Raw genomic sequence first — 13,343 nt, 5'->3', positions numbered from 1 at the left:
TAAGGTCACATCTCTTGCCTTCTGGAATCTGGGAAAGTAGGAACTGCCCCATCCTTCGGGACCCGATGGGTTGCTCAAACACCTGAGGTGACGTGAACCCGCACTTCTCCCAACAGAGGGAATGTGCTGGGCGGGGTCATCCATACGCCTTCTTGGCTTATCAATCAGCACCTATTGCCAATTGATGAGGACCTTGGAAACGTTGTGACTCACAGTGCAATATGATGCTATTAAGCCGTTCCAAATATTAAATATTTGGAGTCTTCACATGAAGACTTCACATGAAGGGAAAAATCTTTTTGAACTAAAAGTAAATTATGTTAAAGATCATATAACAAGAGACATACACTCCTAATTCTAACTCCTCCCAACTACCACGTCCATGAATGCATACATGTAATCACACACACACAGACACACACACAGACACACTCACAAACTGATTCTTTAAACATGAACGCAGCAATCCTTCCTTTGGAAGTATAAATAAAATAAATAAAACAGGAATTACCATGTTCAAAGTTATGCCCCAGAGAAATACAGAGAGCTTTTAAAAAAATAGTGAGGGAATTAGAGAATTTCCCATCCCTTGACAAAGCCAACTCAAACATCTATGATTTCGTGTAGCAGAGGGAACTATACTCAGTATCCTGTGATGAACGATAATGGAAAAGAATATAAAAAAGATGTATACATATGTGTAGCTGAATCACTCTGCTGTATAGCAGAAATTAACACATTATAAATCAACTCTACTTCAATTAAAAAAATAAATTAAAAAAACCCCAAACAAAGAATCAAACAAAAAAAACCACCATCTATGATTTAGGCCAGGGGACGTGTCTTAACTCTGTTTTCTTATTTTCTGTATTCTTGAGGCTCTGGCATCCAGGGCCTCCGTGAATGGGGAGAGGATTTCCCTACAGAAGTAGCCAGTTCTTAGAGATACCAAAGGACTCACACAGGAGCACATCTTTCCTATGCAAACCAACCAACTCAGAGCCCATACTCTGGATCACCTTCTTTATCTGGTTCTTACACCAGCAAGCCATGTTCCTGCCCTAATTACCCCAGGCCCAGGTGCCAGACAACGAGAGATGGCCCCTATGCCCCAGAGAGCTGCAGAAATTACTCAAACTGGCCAGTCCTAAGTCTGTTTACCCTGCCTTATCTTTCCCACAGAAACACAATACAGGCTCCTGCCCTTGTTTTCCTCTGTCCCCTTGGCCTCCTGATCAACCCTGGTGCTTCCCCGTGTGTCCCTTCAGGGTGTGCCATGCCTCCTGTTTCTAGGGAACTGTGAGTATAAGAATCTCTTCCCCTAAGATAGCCATGTCCATGTCTGTGTGTCTCACTATACCTGAGTAAAACAAATCCTGGGTATATTTTAAAGCAGGTAGACAAAACTTTTCTAAAAGGGACAGATATAAATATTTTAGGCTTTATGGGCCATACAAGTCGCAGTCACAACTACTCAACTCTGTCTTTGTAGTATTAAAGCAGCCATAGACAGTGAATAAATAATAAATAAATAAAGCAGACATAGACAGCCATAGACAGCAAATAAATAAATAAAGTTTTATGGGTTCCATTAAAACTTTATTAAAAAAAACAGGCAGTGGCCAGATTTGGTTCATGAGTCATTGTTGCTGATTTAGAATTTAGAATATGGAGGACTGTATTTTCCATTTTAGGGCACTGTGATTTCAGGAAGAATTCAATTAAAGGATATATAGATCTAATGCAGAAATTACAATTTCTATTTTATTAAAAATACATATGTTTGTTCACAAGGCTCAGTTAATGAAATTATCTTATGATAGACTTCTCCTTTTTTTCTCCTTAAATAATATCTGATAAAAATCAGATAGCAGCAGGTATCAGTATAAGGCCCTGATTCTGGAATCTGTGTGAAAACAGAGAGAAGGATCCTTCTAGCCCCTTTCCTGGGAGGGTGAGATAATGGTTTAGATTGTTTGCCACTCGAGAAGGGCAGGAACTGCCAAGTTGTCAGCTCTCTGGATTTCCACTGCATGAGAGATGTCAGGAGGCGGTCCTGTGTGGTTCTGAAGGAACACACAGTCACAGAAGGCCTGGGGGAAAGACTGAACCAAATGGTTAGAAGAGGTGGTTCCACCAGAGTCAGAGCTAAGGGCAGAATGAAGGAGAACTTAAGAACAATACAACAAGATCGACAAGTCAGTGACCACACCTCAGCACCCTCTTCCTAACCCACCCAGGAAGCCCACAGGAGCAGAACAGTGGGAATGGGCTGGGTTCCATGGGTGGGGGCTGAGGGCAGGTGTTCTGGCTGTGCCTTTCCTCTCCCCAGCTAGCCCTTGGTGGCTCACTGCCTGAACCATCACCACCACAGCGTGGGCCAGCCCCACCTCGGCCAAAGCCAGCTGGAAGAGCATCAGGGCAATGCTCATGCTCAGCTGGGACGGGGCTCCAACCACGATGGGAACAGGTGGGCTGGCCAGGCCTGGAGCCTTCCCTCTTCTCTCCTACACCCCCTGTGAGCTGACAGTTAGAATAGAAGGTGGTAGCCCCTGCAAATGAGCAATTTCTAGAACAGATGAGCTGAGAGGTTCCCTAAGGAATAAAGCCAACTGTGGGGAAGAGAGCCAGTGGAGAACATTTTGAGCCCATATTAAAGCATTCAGAACTCGCCAACTTGAGTGTGCTTGCTCTCATTCACAGGAAGGCAAACCAGAGCCCATGCCTTTGTCCCTTTCCCCTGATACCATGAGCTAAGATGGCTGGTAACTGCAAGGTGCTGTGTGTTCACAGGGAAAACTCAGGAAACATCTGAGCAGTGCAAACACAGTTACAGAAAGTCCACAAAGTACCCGGGGCTGGAATGCACAGGAGGATATGATTTTAAAGTAAGCCTAGTAGATGGGACTTCCCTGGCAGTCCAATGGTTAAGACTTCACCTTCCAATGCAGGGGGTGCAGGTTCAAGCCCTGGTCAGGGAGCTAAGATCTCACATGCCTTGTGGCCAAAAAACCAAAACATAAGACAGAAGCAATATTGTAACAAATTCAATAAAGACTTTTTAAAAAAATAAAGTAAGCCTAGTAAATATGTTCAAAGAGGGAGAATATGAGAATGTGAAATAGTAATAATAATGAGAAAGGCTAATTTGGAATGAAATAATGTGAATGCTGATTAACAGAATGTATTCATGTGAAGAATAAATTAGGATGTTAGAAGAGCAAGTGAAGGAAATCTCTTAGAAGATGTGAAATTAAGATGCAAGAAGACAATGGAGGAATGGAATGGTTTTAAAGGAAAATAATTTGGACCCAGAATTCTTATTCCACTAAACAAAAATTTAAGTATGTCATGTAAACTCTTCTAGGTACTGACAGCGTTAGGAGACTGATCATGCAAAAATTCTTTTAGAAAATAGTCTTTGAAAAAGTATTCTTTCAGCAAAAGATAAATGTGAGTAAATAAAGAAGTTGATTGTGGTCTAAGCAAGCAACAGAAAGAACCTAAATATGTTTGAGGGCACATGGAGGCAGGAGGGAGAAGATAAAAACAAAGACACATGTCTTTTTCAGGGTAAAATATAGTTGTTGATAAGTTTTAAAAATTAATAGGGAGAAAACCTAAATATAGGTTTTAATAGAACAGGGTTAAGTATAACATAAGGAGAATGTATAACTTTCAAACCAGTTGAAAAATTTAATTAGCCAGAAAAGATAGAAAAGGAGAAAGATGCATACAAAAAGCATGGTGAATAAAACACACAACATAAAGCAGCACAGATACGACAATAATAAAAATAAAGTAAGTGGATTAAATTCACTGCTTAAAAGACAGACTCGTATTGGATAATAAAATAATACCTGATGATAAATTACTTCCAAGAATCACATTTGATATAAAAAGATGAGGAAAGGTTGAAATAACGGCTGAAAAAATGTTATTCCAAATATGAACCAACAGAAAGGCAGAGTAGAGGCTTAACATCAACTAAAACAGATTTAAAGATAAAAACAGGGACTTCCCTGGTGGTCCAGTGGTATGGAATCCGCCTTCCAATGCAGGGGACACGGGTTCAATCCTTGGTTGGGGAACAAAGATCCCACATGCCGTGGGGCAACTAAGCCCGCGCACCACAACTACTGAGCTCATGAGCCTCAATGAGAGCCCGCATGCCTCAAACTACAGAGCCCACGTGCTCTGGAGCCTGCATGCCACAACTAGAGAAGAGAAAACCCCCATGCCACAACTAGAGAGAAGCCTGCTTGCCACAACGAAGAGCCTGCACGTTGCAATGAAAGATCCCGCATGCCTCAATGAAGATCAAGCATGCTGCAACTAAGACTCAATGCAGCCAAAAATTAAAAAAAAAAAAAAGATAAAAACAATTATGTGGGACAAAGAGACACTCTATATATTGGTAACAAAGCATATTAGAGCCAGATGACCTAACAATTATGGATACATATGCACCTACCAATACAGCCCCAAAGTGTAGTGGAAGGGATGAAGCTAAGAGAAGAAACAGGTCATGAGTATTAAACTTTCTAACTCAAGTGTGGCTTTTCTAGACAACAGAGTAAGCATAGAAGAATAATCCAGGATAGAGATTCCAATGTAGCTTGAATAAGAAGGCTGAGCTAAAAGAAACAGACAACATTGACTCACAACAGTTTGGGAGGGTTGACCTAATGCAATAGAAGAAGTGGAATTCATTGTGTAAATATTAAGAGGAATATTAAATTATTTCAGATCCTATGATTATATATTTAGAAAACCCAAGATATTCTCTGAGAACAAACAATTAGTATTAATAAGAGAACTTATGTAATGACTGGATAAAAGATAAATATACAAAAAGTAAGTTGCTTTTCTCTGTGCCTAAACTCTTAACAGAATGTGAATAAATGCAGAGGTATATGCAATGTTCTTGAATGGAAAAACAATATTACAATATGCTAATTATTCCTAAAATAAAATAAAAATCCAATCCAATTCCAATCAGAATTCCAATTTTAAGGTTACTATGGCAGAATAAATATCCAAAAATAGTGAAAAAGTTTTGGAAAAGAACAGCAGTAAAGGAACTTGCCTTTGCAGAAAGTAATACTATATGAAACTACAAGAGTCAAGTGTAACAGGCTGGGTGGGCACACAAACAGACAGAGTCCAGAAACAGAGCCAAATACATTTTGGGGAAGTTAATGTACAGCAAAGTTGGCATTTTAGTTCAGTGGGAAAGGAATGCTTTATTCAATAAATGTGCTAGAATACCTCATTCTCAATCCAGAGAAGCAAAACTAGATCCTTAGCTATTATTCGTAAAAACTTCAAATTGATTATAAGACCTAAGAACAAAATTTAAAAACAAATATGGGAACATATGCTAGTAACTTGGCACTCCAGGAGAACTTTTAAAGTGAAAAAGGACACTCATTAGCCATGAATGTATAGTAATGTAAACATTCTGTAAGGCAGAATACCCTGTGAAGAGTCATAAGGCAAAAATGCAGTGGGATGTATATATAGACATGAGTATACATATATATGTACACAAAATGTTTTTAGTCTTCATTATAAAGAATGCTACAAATTGATAAGAAAAATGCAAACAAATCAATGGAGAAATGGGCAAAGTATGTGAACAAGCATGTCAACAGAGGGGGAAATCCAACTTGGCTAACAAGCAAATGACAAGATGAAAGTTAAAATACACTATTTTTTGCCCTTCGGAGTAGAAAAACAATGTAAAACCATCATGAGAACACCCAGTCCTGGAAGAATGAAGGGAAACACCCAGTTTCACACATGGTGAACAGAAATGTGTTTGGGAACGAAGTCTTGAAGTTATCAAATAAAAAAACACATATGTTGGCACAGCAAATCCACCTTGGAAATGCCAACCTATAGAAATAACAGCACTAGTACATACAAATTACAGGTATAAACTTTATTTTAGCAGTGCCTATAGTGTCAAAAACCACCACCAACAACAAAATCCAAGAAAAAACAGAATCACGATGAGCAGGCATGGTTTAAAAATGATCATATGCTGTGGAATAAAATATTTAGAGAGAATGTTTGTGATTTATTTTTCAATGAAACAAGCACTCTGCCAAGTGCATTATGTGCATTCGACTCTGATGCGTTTGCACTTTGAACAAGCAAAGTAAGAAGGAGCAGAGAAGACAGAACAAGCTGGGGCCACTGGTCAGTCTCCCTGAGGTTTGGGAGGTGTGGAGAAGAAAACTCTTATGTTTCTTTTATAGATCTTCGCATTGTTTCCTTTGTTACAATGAGCTTTTCTCATTTCTGTAATTAAGACATAGAAAACGAAGCACATCGGATGATGAACATCAATCTCGAACAGGTTTGGAGGCTTCTATGCTACTTGAGAAATAATTGCAGGGGGCTTCCCTGGTGGTGCAGTGGTTGAGAATCTGCCTGCTAATGCAGGGGACATGGGTTCGAGCCCTGGTCTGGGAAGATCCCACATGCCGCGGAGCAACTGGGCCCGTGAGCCACAACTACTGAGCCTGCGCGTCTGGAGCCTGTGCTCCGCAACAAGAGAGGCCGCGATAGTGAGAGGCCCGCGCGCCGCGATGAAGAGTGGCCCCCGCTTGCCACAACTAGAGAAAGCCCTCGCACAGAAACGGAGACCCAACACAGCCAAAAATAAAATAAAATAAAATAAATAAATAAATAAGAAGACCCCAAGATCACTATTAAAAAAAGAAGAAAAGAAAAGAAATAATTGCAGGGAGCAGAGATGTTGGATCTGGAAAAACCAGGACTCCAGGAGGAATGTGGGGTCCCAGAAAAGTGGACACACTCTCCAATTTTTCTGAGGCGGGAACGGAAGCTGTAAAGGAGTATGAGGTGTGGTGCCCAGAGAGCGCCATCTGCCTGCAGCTGGGAGGCGATGACCTCGCCCTTCTGTGTACCCCCACCCCAGCCCCCTCGCAAGCCAGGGCGGGTCCCTCAGCTGGTACCTTGGGCGATGTCGTCCTGCCTGGGCGGGCAGGGCCGTTCGGCCGTGTGCGCAGGTGGGGGGTGCTCTCGCTCGGGCTGCTTGGGGCACCTGCCCTCGTTGAACACAGGCGGCAGGTTGGCTGTGTGCACCTGTCGGAGCTGCTCATAGTCACTCAGAGCGGCCGTCAGGTCCCAGTTTTTGCCTGGAGACGAGAAATGACAAGACATTACAATACTGATGCATGAACAATGGTCACATTTTAGGAAAGAATCACGCAAAGAAGGGTCTCTGTTAGCACGTGTTCACTCTTGAACTCCCCACCAGTAGTTCTCATTTTTCTTTTTGTTCTTTTCTGTTTTTGGTTTTTCACTCAATGCTTTTTAGTATACTCACAGAGTTGTGCAACCATCCACACTATACGATCCCAGAACACTTTTCATTACCCTGAAAAGAAACTTTTTTTTAAAAATTGAAATATAGTTGATTACAATGCTTCAGGTGTATAGCAAAGAGATTCAGTTATACATACACATACACAGATCTATTCTTTTTCAGATTCTTTTCCATTGTAGGTTATTACAAGATATTGAATATAGTTCCCTGTGCTATACAGTAGGCCTGTGTAGTTTTAGTTCTCAGCTTTTGAAGGAGTAAAATGGCCTGACGCGTACTCTCCAAGAGTAGAATTTCACACCCACGCCTGAGATCCATCCCTCTGAAGTACGTGATGTACCTACAGTAGTACATCATGTAGTATCTAAGGATGCTAGCCTTAGATTCACACACCCTGCAGAACATTCCACGCCTCTGAAAACTAAGTCATAGAGTTTAATTTCCAAGGGGAGCAAAACATTGAGTGCAAAAAAAAATAAAATAAAAAATGGAAAAGAAGTTCCCAGTGGAAAAAAAAAAGGAATGAAAGGAATTCTCATGTTTTCTTTGGGCTTTTGCTCAGTATTTCACCTTTTTCTTGAAGCTTAGCTTGGAGAGGGCAGAGCCTCCAGGGGGCTGTGTGGGAGGCTCGGTGGGAGGCGACCTCAGAGCTCAGGTGCTGAACTGGGTGAGACTCCAGGCGGGACAGCTGTGCCCGTCCCAGGCAGCGCTCAGCAGGGATGGGTGCTGGGGGTTCACAGCATGAGGGGGAGCTCATGGGGGGCTGGACTCAGTGTGGAGGCTCTAATCCCTGACTCTAAGACTTAGTGGACTTCGAACAGAAGGAAGGAGGTGGCACACACCGCATCCGATTCTATTAGGCAAACATGTGCTTCTTAAAGATTTTTTTTTTTGATATGGACCACTTTTTAAAGTTTTTATTGAATTTGTTACAGTTTTGCTTCTGTTTTATGTTTTGGTTTTTTGGCCAGGAGGCACGTGGGATCTTAGCTCCCTGACCAGGGATTGAACCCACACCCCCTGCACTGGAAGGCGAAGTCTTAACCATTGGACCCCCAGGGAAGTCCCAACCATGTGCTTTTTAAAGGCAAAGAATTAAAAGCTTAGCTCTAATTTTAAAGAGCGAATAAAATCTTATCCTCTCCCGATTAACTTCAAATTGCAGTATTCACTATATTGACTAACAATACGATGAATTATGCGGTATAGACAACAGAATGAGGCTCTGAACGTCTAAAATAATATCTGAACATCTTCCTCTGGTCTTTCTACTTTTTTCTGCTACAGACTTGATACTATCAATCAGAATGTTTAAATTCTATCACATGGACATGTACAATTTAATCATATTTTTTTCCTCCACAGTCAGCTAACAAAGACACCACTGAAGCATCTTTGCACATCTCAGTGGGGAAGAAAAGGAAACGAAACCATCCGGGTTATTCAACAAAACCCTAGCAGGATCTGGGGGCACTTTTGTAAGTGGTGACAGGTGGGGACATGGGTGGAGTGCAGCCCCACTACTGTTAGTAGTTGTATCGTGCAACGTGGCGGTGATGAGAAAGTCGTTTTAGGGGAACCAGCTGAAGCAGAAATGCAAGCATGCACTTTCACTCTTACACACGACTAACAATCACAGTGTACACACACTGCCTGTCTAAGTGCTTTCGAGTCTAAGTGCTTGTGTCTATCAAATGGACGTCCTCGTTCCAGGGTGCAGTCCAAGAAGGGCAAGACAAGGCCCTGCCTTAGGGACATTATTCCTTAGCAGGGGCAATGACCTGGGTGGGCACCTTGCCCTAAAGTAGGGCCAAGGGTGGCAGGTGCCCCAGGGAGGGCCAAACCTGTGTCCGGGAGGAAAGTCAAGGAGAGGGGAGGTGGAGGAGAGGCACCCGGATTGCGATCCTATCACGAAATGCAAACACGTTAAATATGGGAGTGTGTATTAGCAATGACACCAGCCCCACAAATCCTGGTTGTGAAGGGAAAGAACCTGCATGGAGCACCCAGGTGTAGCCGGGGGTGTCATCGTCCCCGAGCCCCACAAGGAGTAGGCACTGTCCTGGCTCCTCACAAACAGAAAGTGAGGCTTAGAGGATTGCTACACCATAGTGTTTGCATATGAACCCTCCATTCTGGATCTGTCCACCAAGCTGCATCTCCCCTGCAGGGCTGCCATGGACATAAGACCCAGTCCTGAAAGAGCTGTGGCCCCCCAGCTCCTGCTCTCAGGAGCCAGGAGATGGCTGGTGCTTCTCCCACCAACTGGAAAGAGCCTGTTCTGCTGTTCCTGTCTGTTCCCAACAGGAGACCCTTTCGGAGCCCCCTGATCCACGTTCCATCACAGGTGATCAGACCCGAGTATGAAGGCAGGACCACAGCGCTCATGCGTGGCTTCTGTGGACCAGAACTCCAGGGTGGGGGTGTGTTCCCACCGTGTGCCTCTGTTAGAGCATCAGCTGGGGCAACGCCGAGAAGCACGTGTCCAGCCATCAGCAAAGGCCTGTCCGCTCTTCTCTCCCACCCGGGGACCTCTCACTCGCTGATTTTTCCCACTTGCTCTTGCCTACACTGTCTTCTCCCATCACTGCCCTGGACTCCTGTTCACTTTGCTACACACCTGCCCGTATCCTTAACCAGCAAGCATCCTGGTTCTAACCTGGGCCGCACCTCTTAGCAAACGGGGATCCAGTGTCAGGTGAGAGCGAAGATGGAGGAGGGGGTGGCACTGTCCACAAAGCCCAGCTCCCAAACGATCCCCAAATGCTCGATTTCAGATTTTAGAGAACTCCTCAAGGATCCAGGACTCCAGGGTCTGTGCACTTGAAAAGGGTCCAAGAGGCCACTGAGAGGGAAGCAAGCAAGACGGAAGGAAGACAGACACACTCATCAGATGTTTAGGGGGTCAGAGCCCCTCGAGATCTGCTTCCTGCTCTGCCCAGTCCCAAAGACTGCAGCTCCGGACAACCAGGAATGCCAGTGGTGACTGACAGATGTGTGGACAGGGGACACCCAAGGGATGAGCTTGACACTGGAGGGTTGTACAGGTTGTATCTAAAAGCACGAAACCTAGAGGAGAGGGACAGGAGTGGGCCCCTGGTGGCCTGGGAGCAGGGTTTGGTGCTCAGAGAGCATACATTTCAAGATCCCCTTTCATCTTCTCCACTGTAAGTCTTGGAGGGTCCCAAAAGGTGTCGCATGGAGGGAGGATGAGGTGGAAGGGCACACAAGCCCACCATGGTGACACCACCACAGTGATGCAACGGGCTAAGGCCAGAAGGAATCCATAGCCAGGTGACTGGGGTGGCCACAGGCTGTGAGCCCTGAAGCCAGCACACTCATTAGAGGGGGGGATCAGTCCAGCAGAGCAGTAAAGAGCTCAGGCTTTGGGCCTGGACCTGCCTCCTGGCTACTTCTGTGACAGTGAATACAGAATACCACCACGTGAAACCTTGGGTTACATTTCTGAACAATTGGGATAATAAAATCCACCTGATGAAAATTCCTAGGAGGAGTAAGTGAGGTGAGGAGACTACATTTGTAAAGTTCTTAGCACACGGAAAGCAATTAGTGTTACAACCATTTATGATAAGTTTTCACTTATGCCTAACTTCTGTCACTTATGGTTGAGATCCGGCTGGTAAGTGACAGAAGTGAGATTCAAATCCAGGTCTGTCTTGATCAAAACCTAAGCTTTTGGGGCTACAGTTCCTTTGAACCTGACTTTGTTTTGGGAGTCACGGCTCCTGGCTGCTGACCACACTTGAAACCTCCCTCTCCCGTGGCCGCCCATCATGACTCCATAACAGGACTTGCCCTACTTCCCAGATCCCTCCATCCCCACCTTGCCACTGTTTTCATCTGCTGGGTCCTTGCTCTGTTCCCCACAGACTCACCTGTACTATGTGAAATTCTCATTCAGGTGTCACTTGTGCCATCTCCCAAACACCAGCAAGCCATCAGGCTGCTGGGAGGACACCAGAAGGCCTCTCTCCAACACGACATCTTAACAGACCCCTTTACTATGACTCTAAACACTCCATGTCCCCTTTTCTGGCTGCTTTGCCTTTCCCTGTCCTTAAAGCACATGGATTCCCTCCACTTTTCTTCTTGTTTTTCTTTTCTTCTCTTAATTTATAATATATTCTCTTTTGAAGATTAAGTCCATCTCTATGGGAATAATCATAAATCTAGTTACAGTTTGTATCCTAAGCTTCAAGGCCAAATGTTCAAAGATGGCAGATACTAGTCAACTATCCAATCTCTATTCCTGTCTGATTCTATATGCACAGAATCCTAATTTATTTGCAAGAGCAATTTGCACAGCTAGAAATATTCATTTTTCTCCTGCAGCCGACCTGAGGGTTTCCAGTGATGTTCCAACAGTACTTCTCCAAGGAGAGTATTTCTGGTAGGACAGTATCACTGTCTGGAAGACCTCAAGGAGATGGAGACAGTTGCCTGATAAATGTTTCCTTCCGGGTGCCGCCTCAGTTTTTTATTGTCACATAGAGCAGGTGACTGGGGTACCAGCAGGTACAGGTTTTACCCTCTAGCACAGTTTACTGGTGATGTGCTTGTGCTTTAAACTTTTAATTCATTTTATTTTTTATTGTCTTAAGAGGAACATCAAGCAGGGTCTGATCTCAGGTTAAACAGCTTATTTTGTTTTGTCTCTAAAGCTTCACATCCATTAAGGAAAATGATGAAGCAGAGATATATGAGCCCACAGGAAGATGTGAAACAGGAACTGACCAAACTCAAGGAAAAAAGAAAAGAGTTAATTTCAGAGAGGAAGTCCAGTTATAAGGGACCAGGCAGAAAACAAGTACAGATAGCATAGTAAGGACCATAAAAATGAAAATTAGTAAAGTGAGCAAAATGAAATAGAACTAAAGAAACAAAGGGTTACAGGGAAATGGTAGACAGAGATTATAGGTGAAGGAAATGCCACGTACACATCACTGGAGCCCAAAGTAAGAAATCTAAAACAATGGAAAAGAAAAAATAATTTAAAAACTATGATTAAAAGAGAAAACTTTTTTTTTTAACCATATGGAGGTACTTTATTATTTCCTTATAATCAGGCAATCTCAACAAAATGGTATGCTAATTAAATTTGTAAAATGCTGTGGTAATAAAGTTTCACGAAATTTCAAGACAAGGAAGAGCATTTGTCACATGAAACCACATCACATTGGACAGGCACTGTGGTTCACATTCTGGGTACTTGTGATTCCCTCTTTTGCTGATTCTCAAAAAGAGAAATTAAAAAAATACATGGTACCAAGCATATATATTCTACTTTATTTCATCATTTCAGAAAAACTTATTTGCACACAAATGTAAATACTAAAACAATTTAAAACATATAGTCTTCTCAATATCCTTTCATTAATTAAGAAGAAACAAAAATGGATAGCCATCATAGAGTGATCTTGGGTATCCAATCAGGGAAAAGTGGAGGCAAATCAGGAGCAGAGGAGATGGTAGTTTTTGGAGAGAAATCTAAGACCAGCAATCACAGATTGAGCCTTTCAAAAGAGAGAACTTCTGACATAAATACTTGATCCTACACACTGAAAGGGCACATTGTATATAAGGAAACTGTCCTAGTATAATCAATACAATGATATAGCCTTATAATATTATTATGTTTTAAAGATAAAGAGAATTATTTGAATATTTCAACAAAAAGGAAAAACAATCAGGCTGGTAACATACTTCTTGGCAGCCAAATTCAATGCCTGAAGATCATGGGCCACATTTACAAGATACTGAAAGAAGTAAAGAAGTGCGAGCTAAGAATGTTTATACCCATATAGGCCATTCCTTCATGGATAAAGGCTACAGACAAATCATTTAAAACACGTCTGAGTTCAGGAAATATTAGTCAAATGGATCTTTCTTCAGAAAACTACTAGAAGATGAGTTCCAGCCAATCAAGAATGAATGGAGGTTTGGCAAAGGGAAATTGAGG

General features: G+C 42.8%; 1 protein-coding gene across 1 annotated transcript in view; it reads right to left on the bottom strand.

The window, feature by feature from the left end:
* The window catches only part of OTUD7A (OTU deubiquitinase 7A), a 382,271-nt gene that overhangs the window by 93,318 nt on the left and 275,610 nt on the right, over window positions 1–13,343 (bottom strand). The window contains exon 5 of the mRNA XM_079912986.1: window positions 6,990–7,172. Within this exon, the coding sequence (XP_079769112.1) occupies window positions 6,990–7,172 (183 nt within the window). The remainder of the gene's footprint in view (window positions 1–6,989; window positions 7,173–13,343) is intronic.

This window comes from Stenella coeruleoalba, assembly GCF_951394435.1.
Source record: "Stenella coeruleoalba genome assembly, chromosome: 2".
Taxonomy (NCBI): Eukaryota; Metazoa; Chordata; class Mammalia; order Artiodactyla; family Delphinidae; genus Stenella; species Stenella coeruleoalba.
This window is presented reverse-complemented; position numbering and strand designations above follow the sequence as displayed.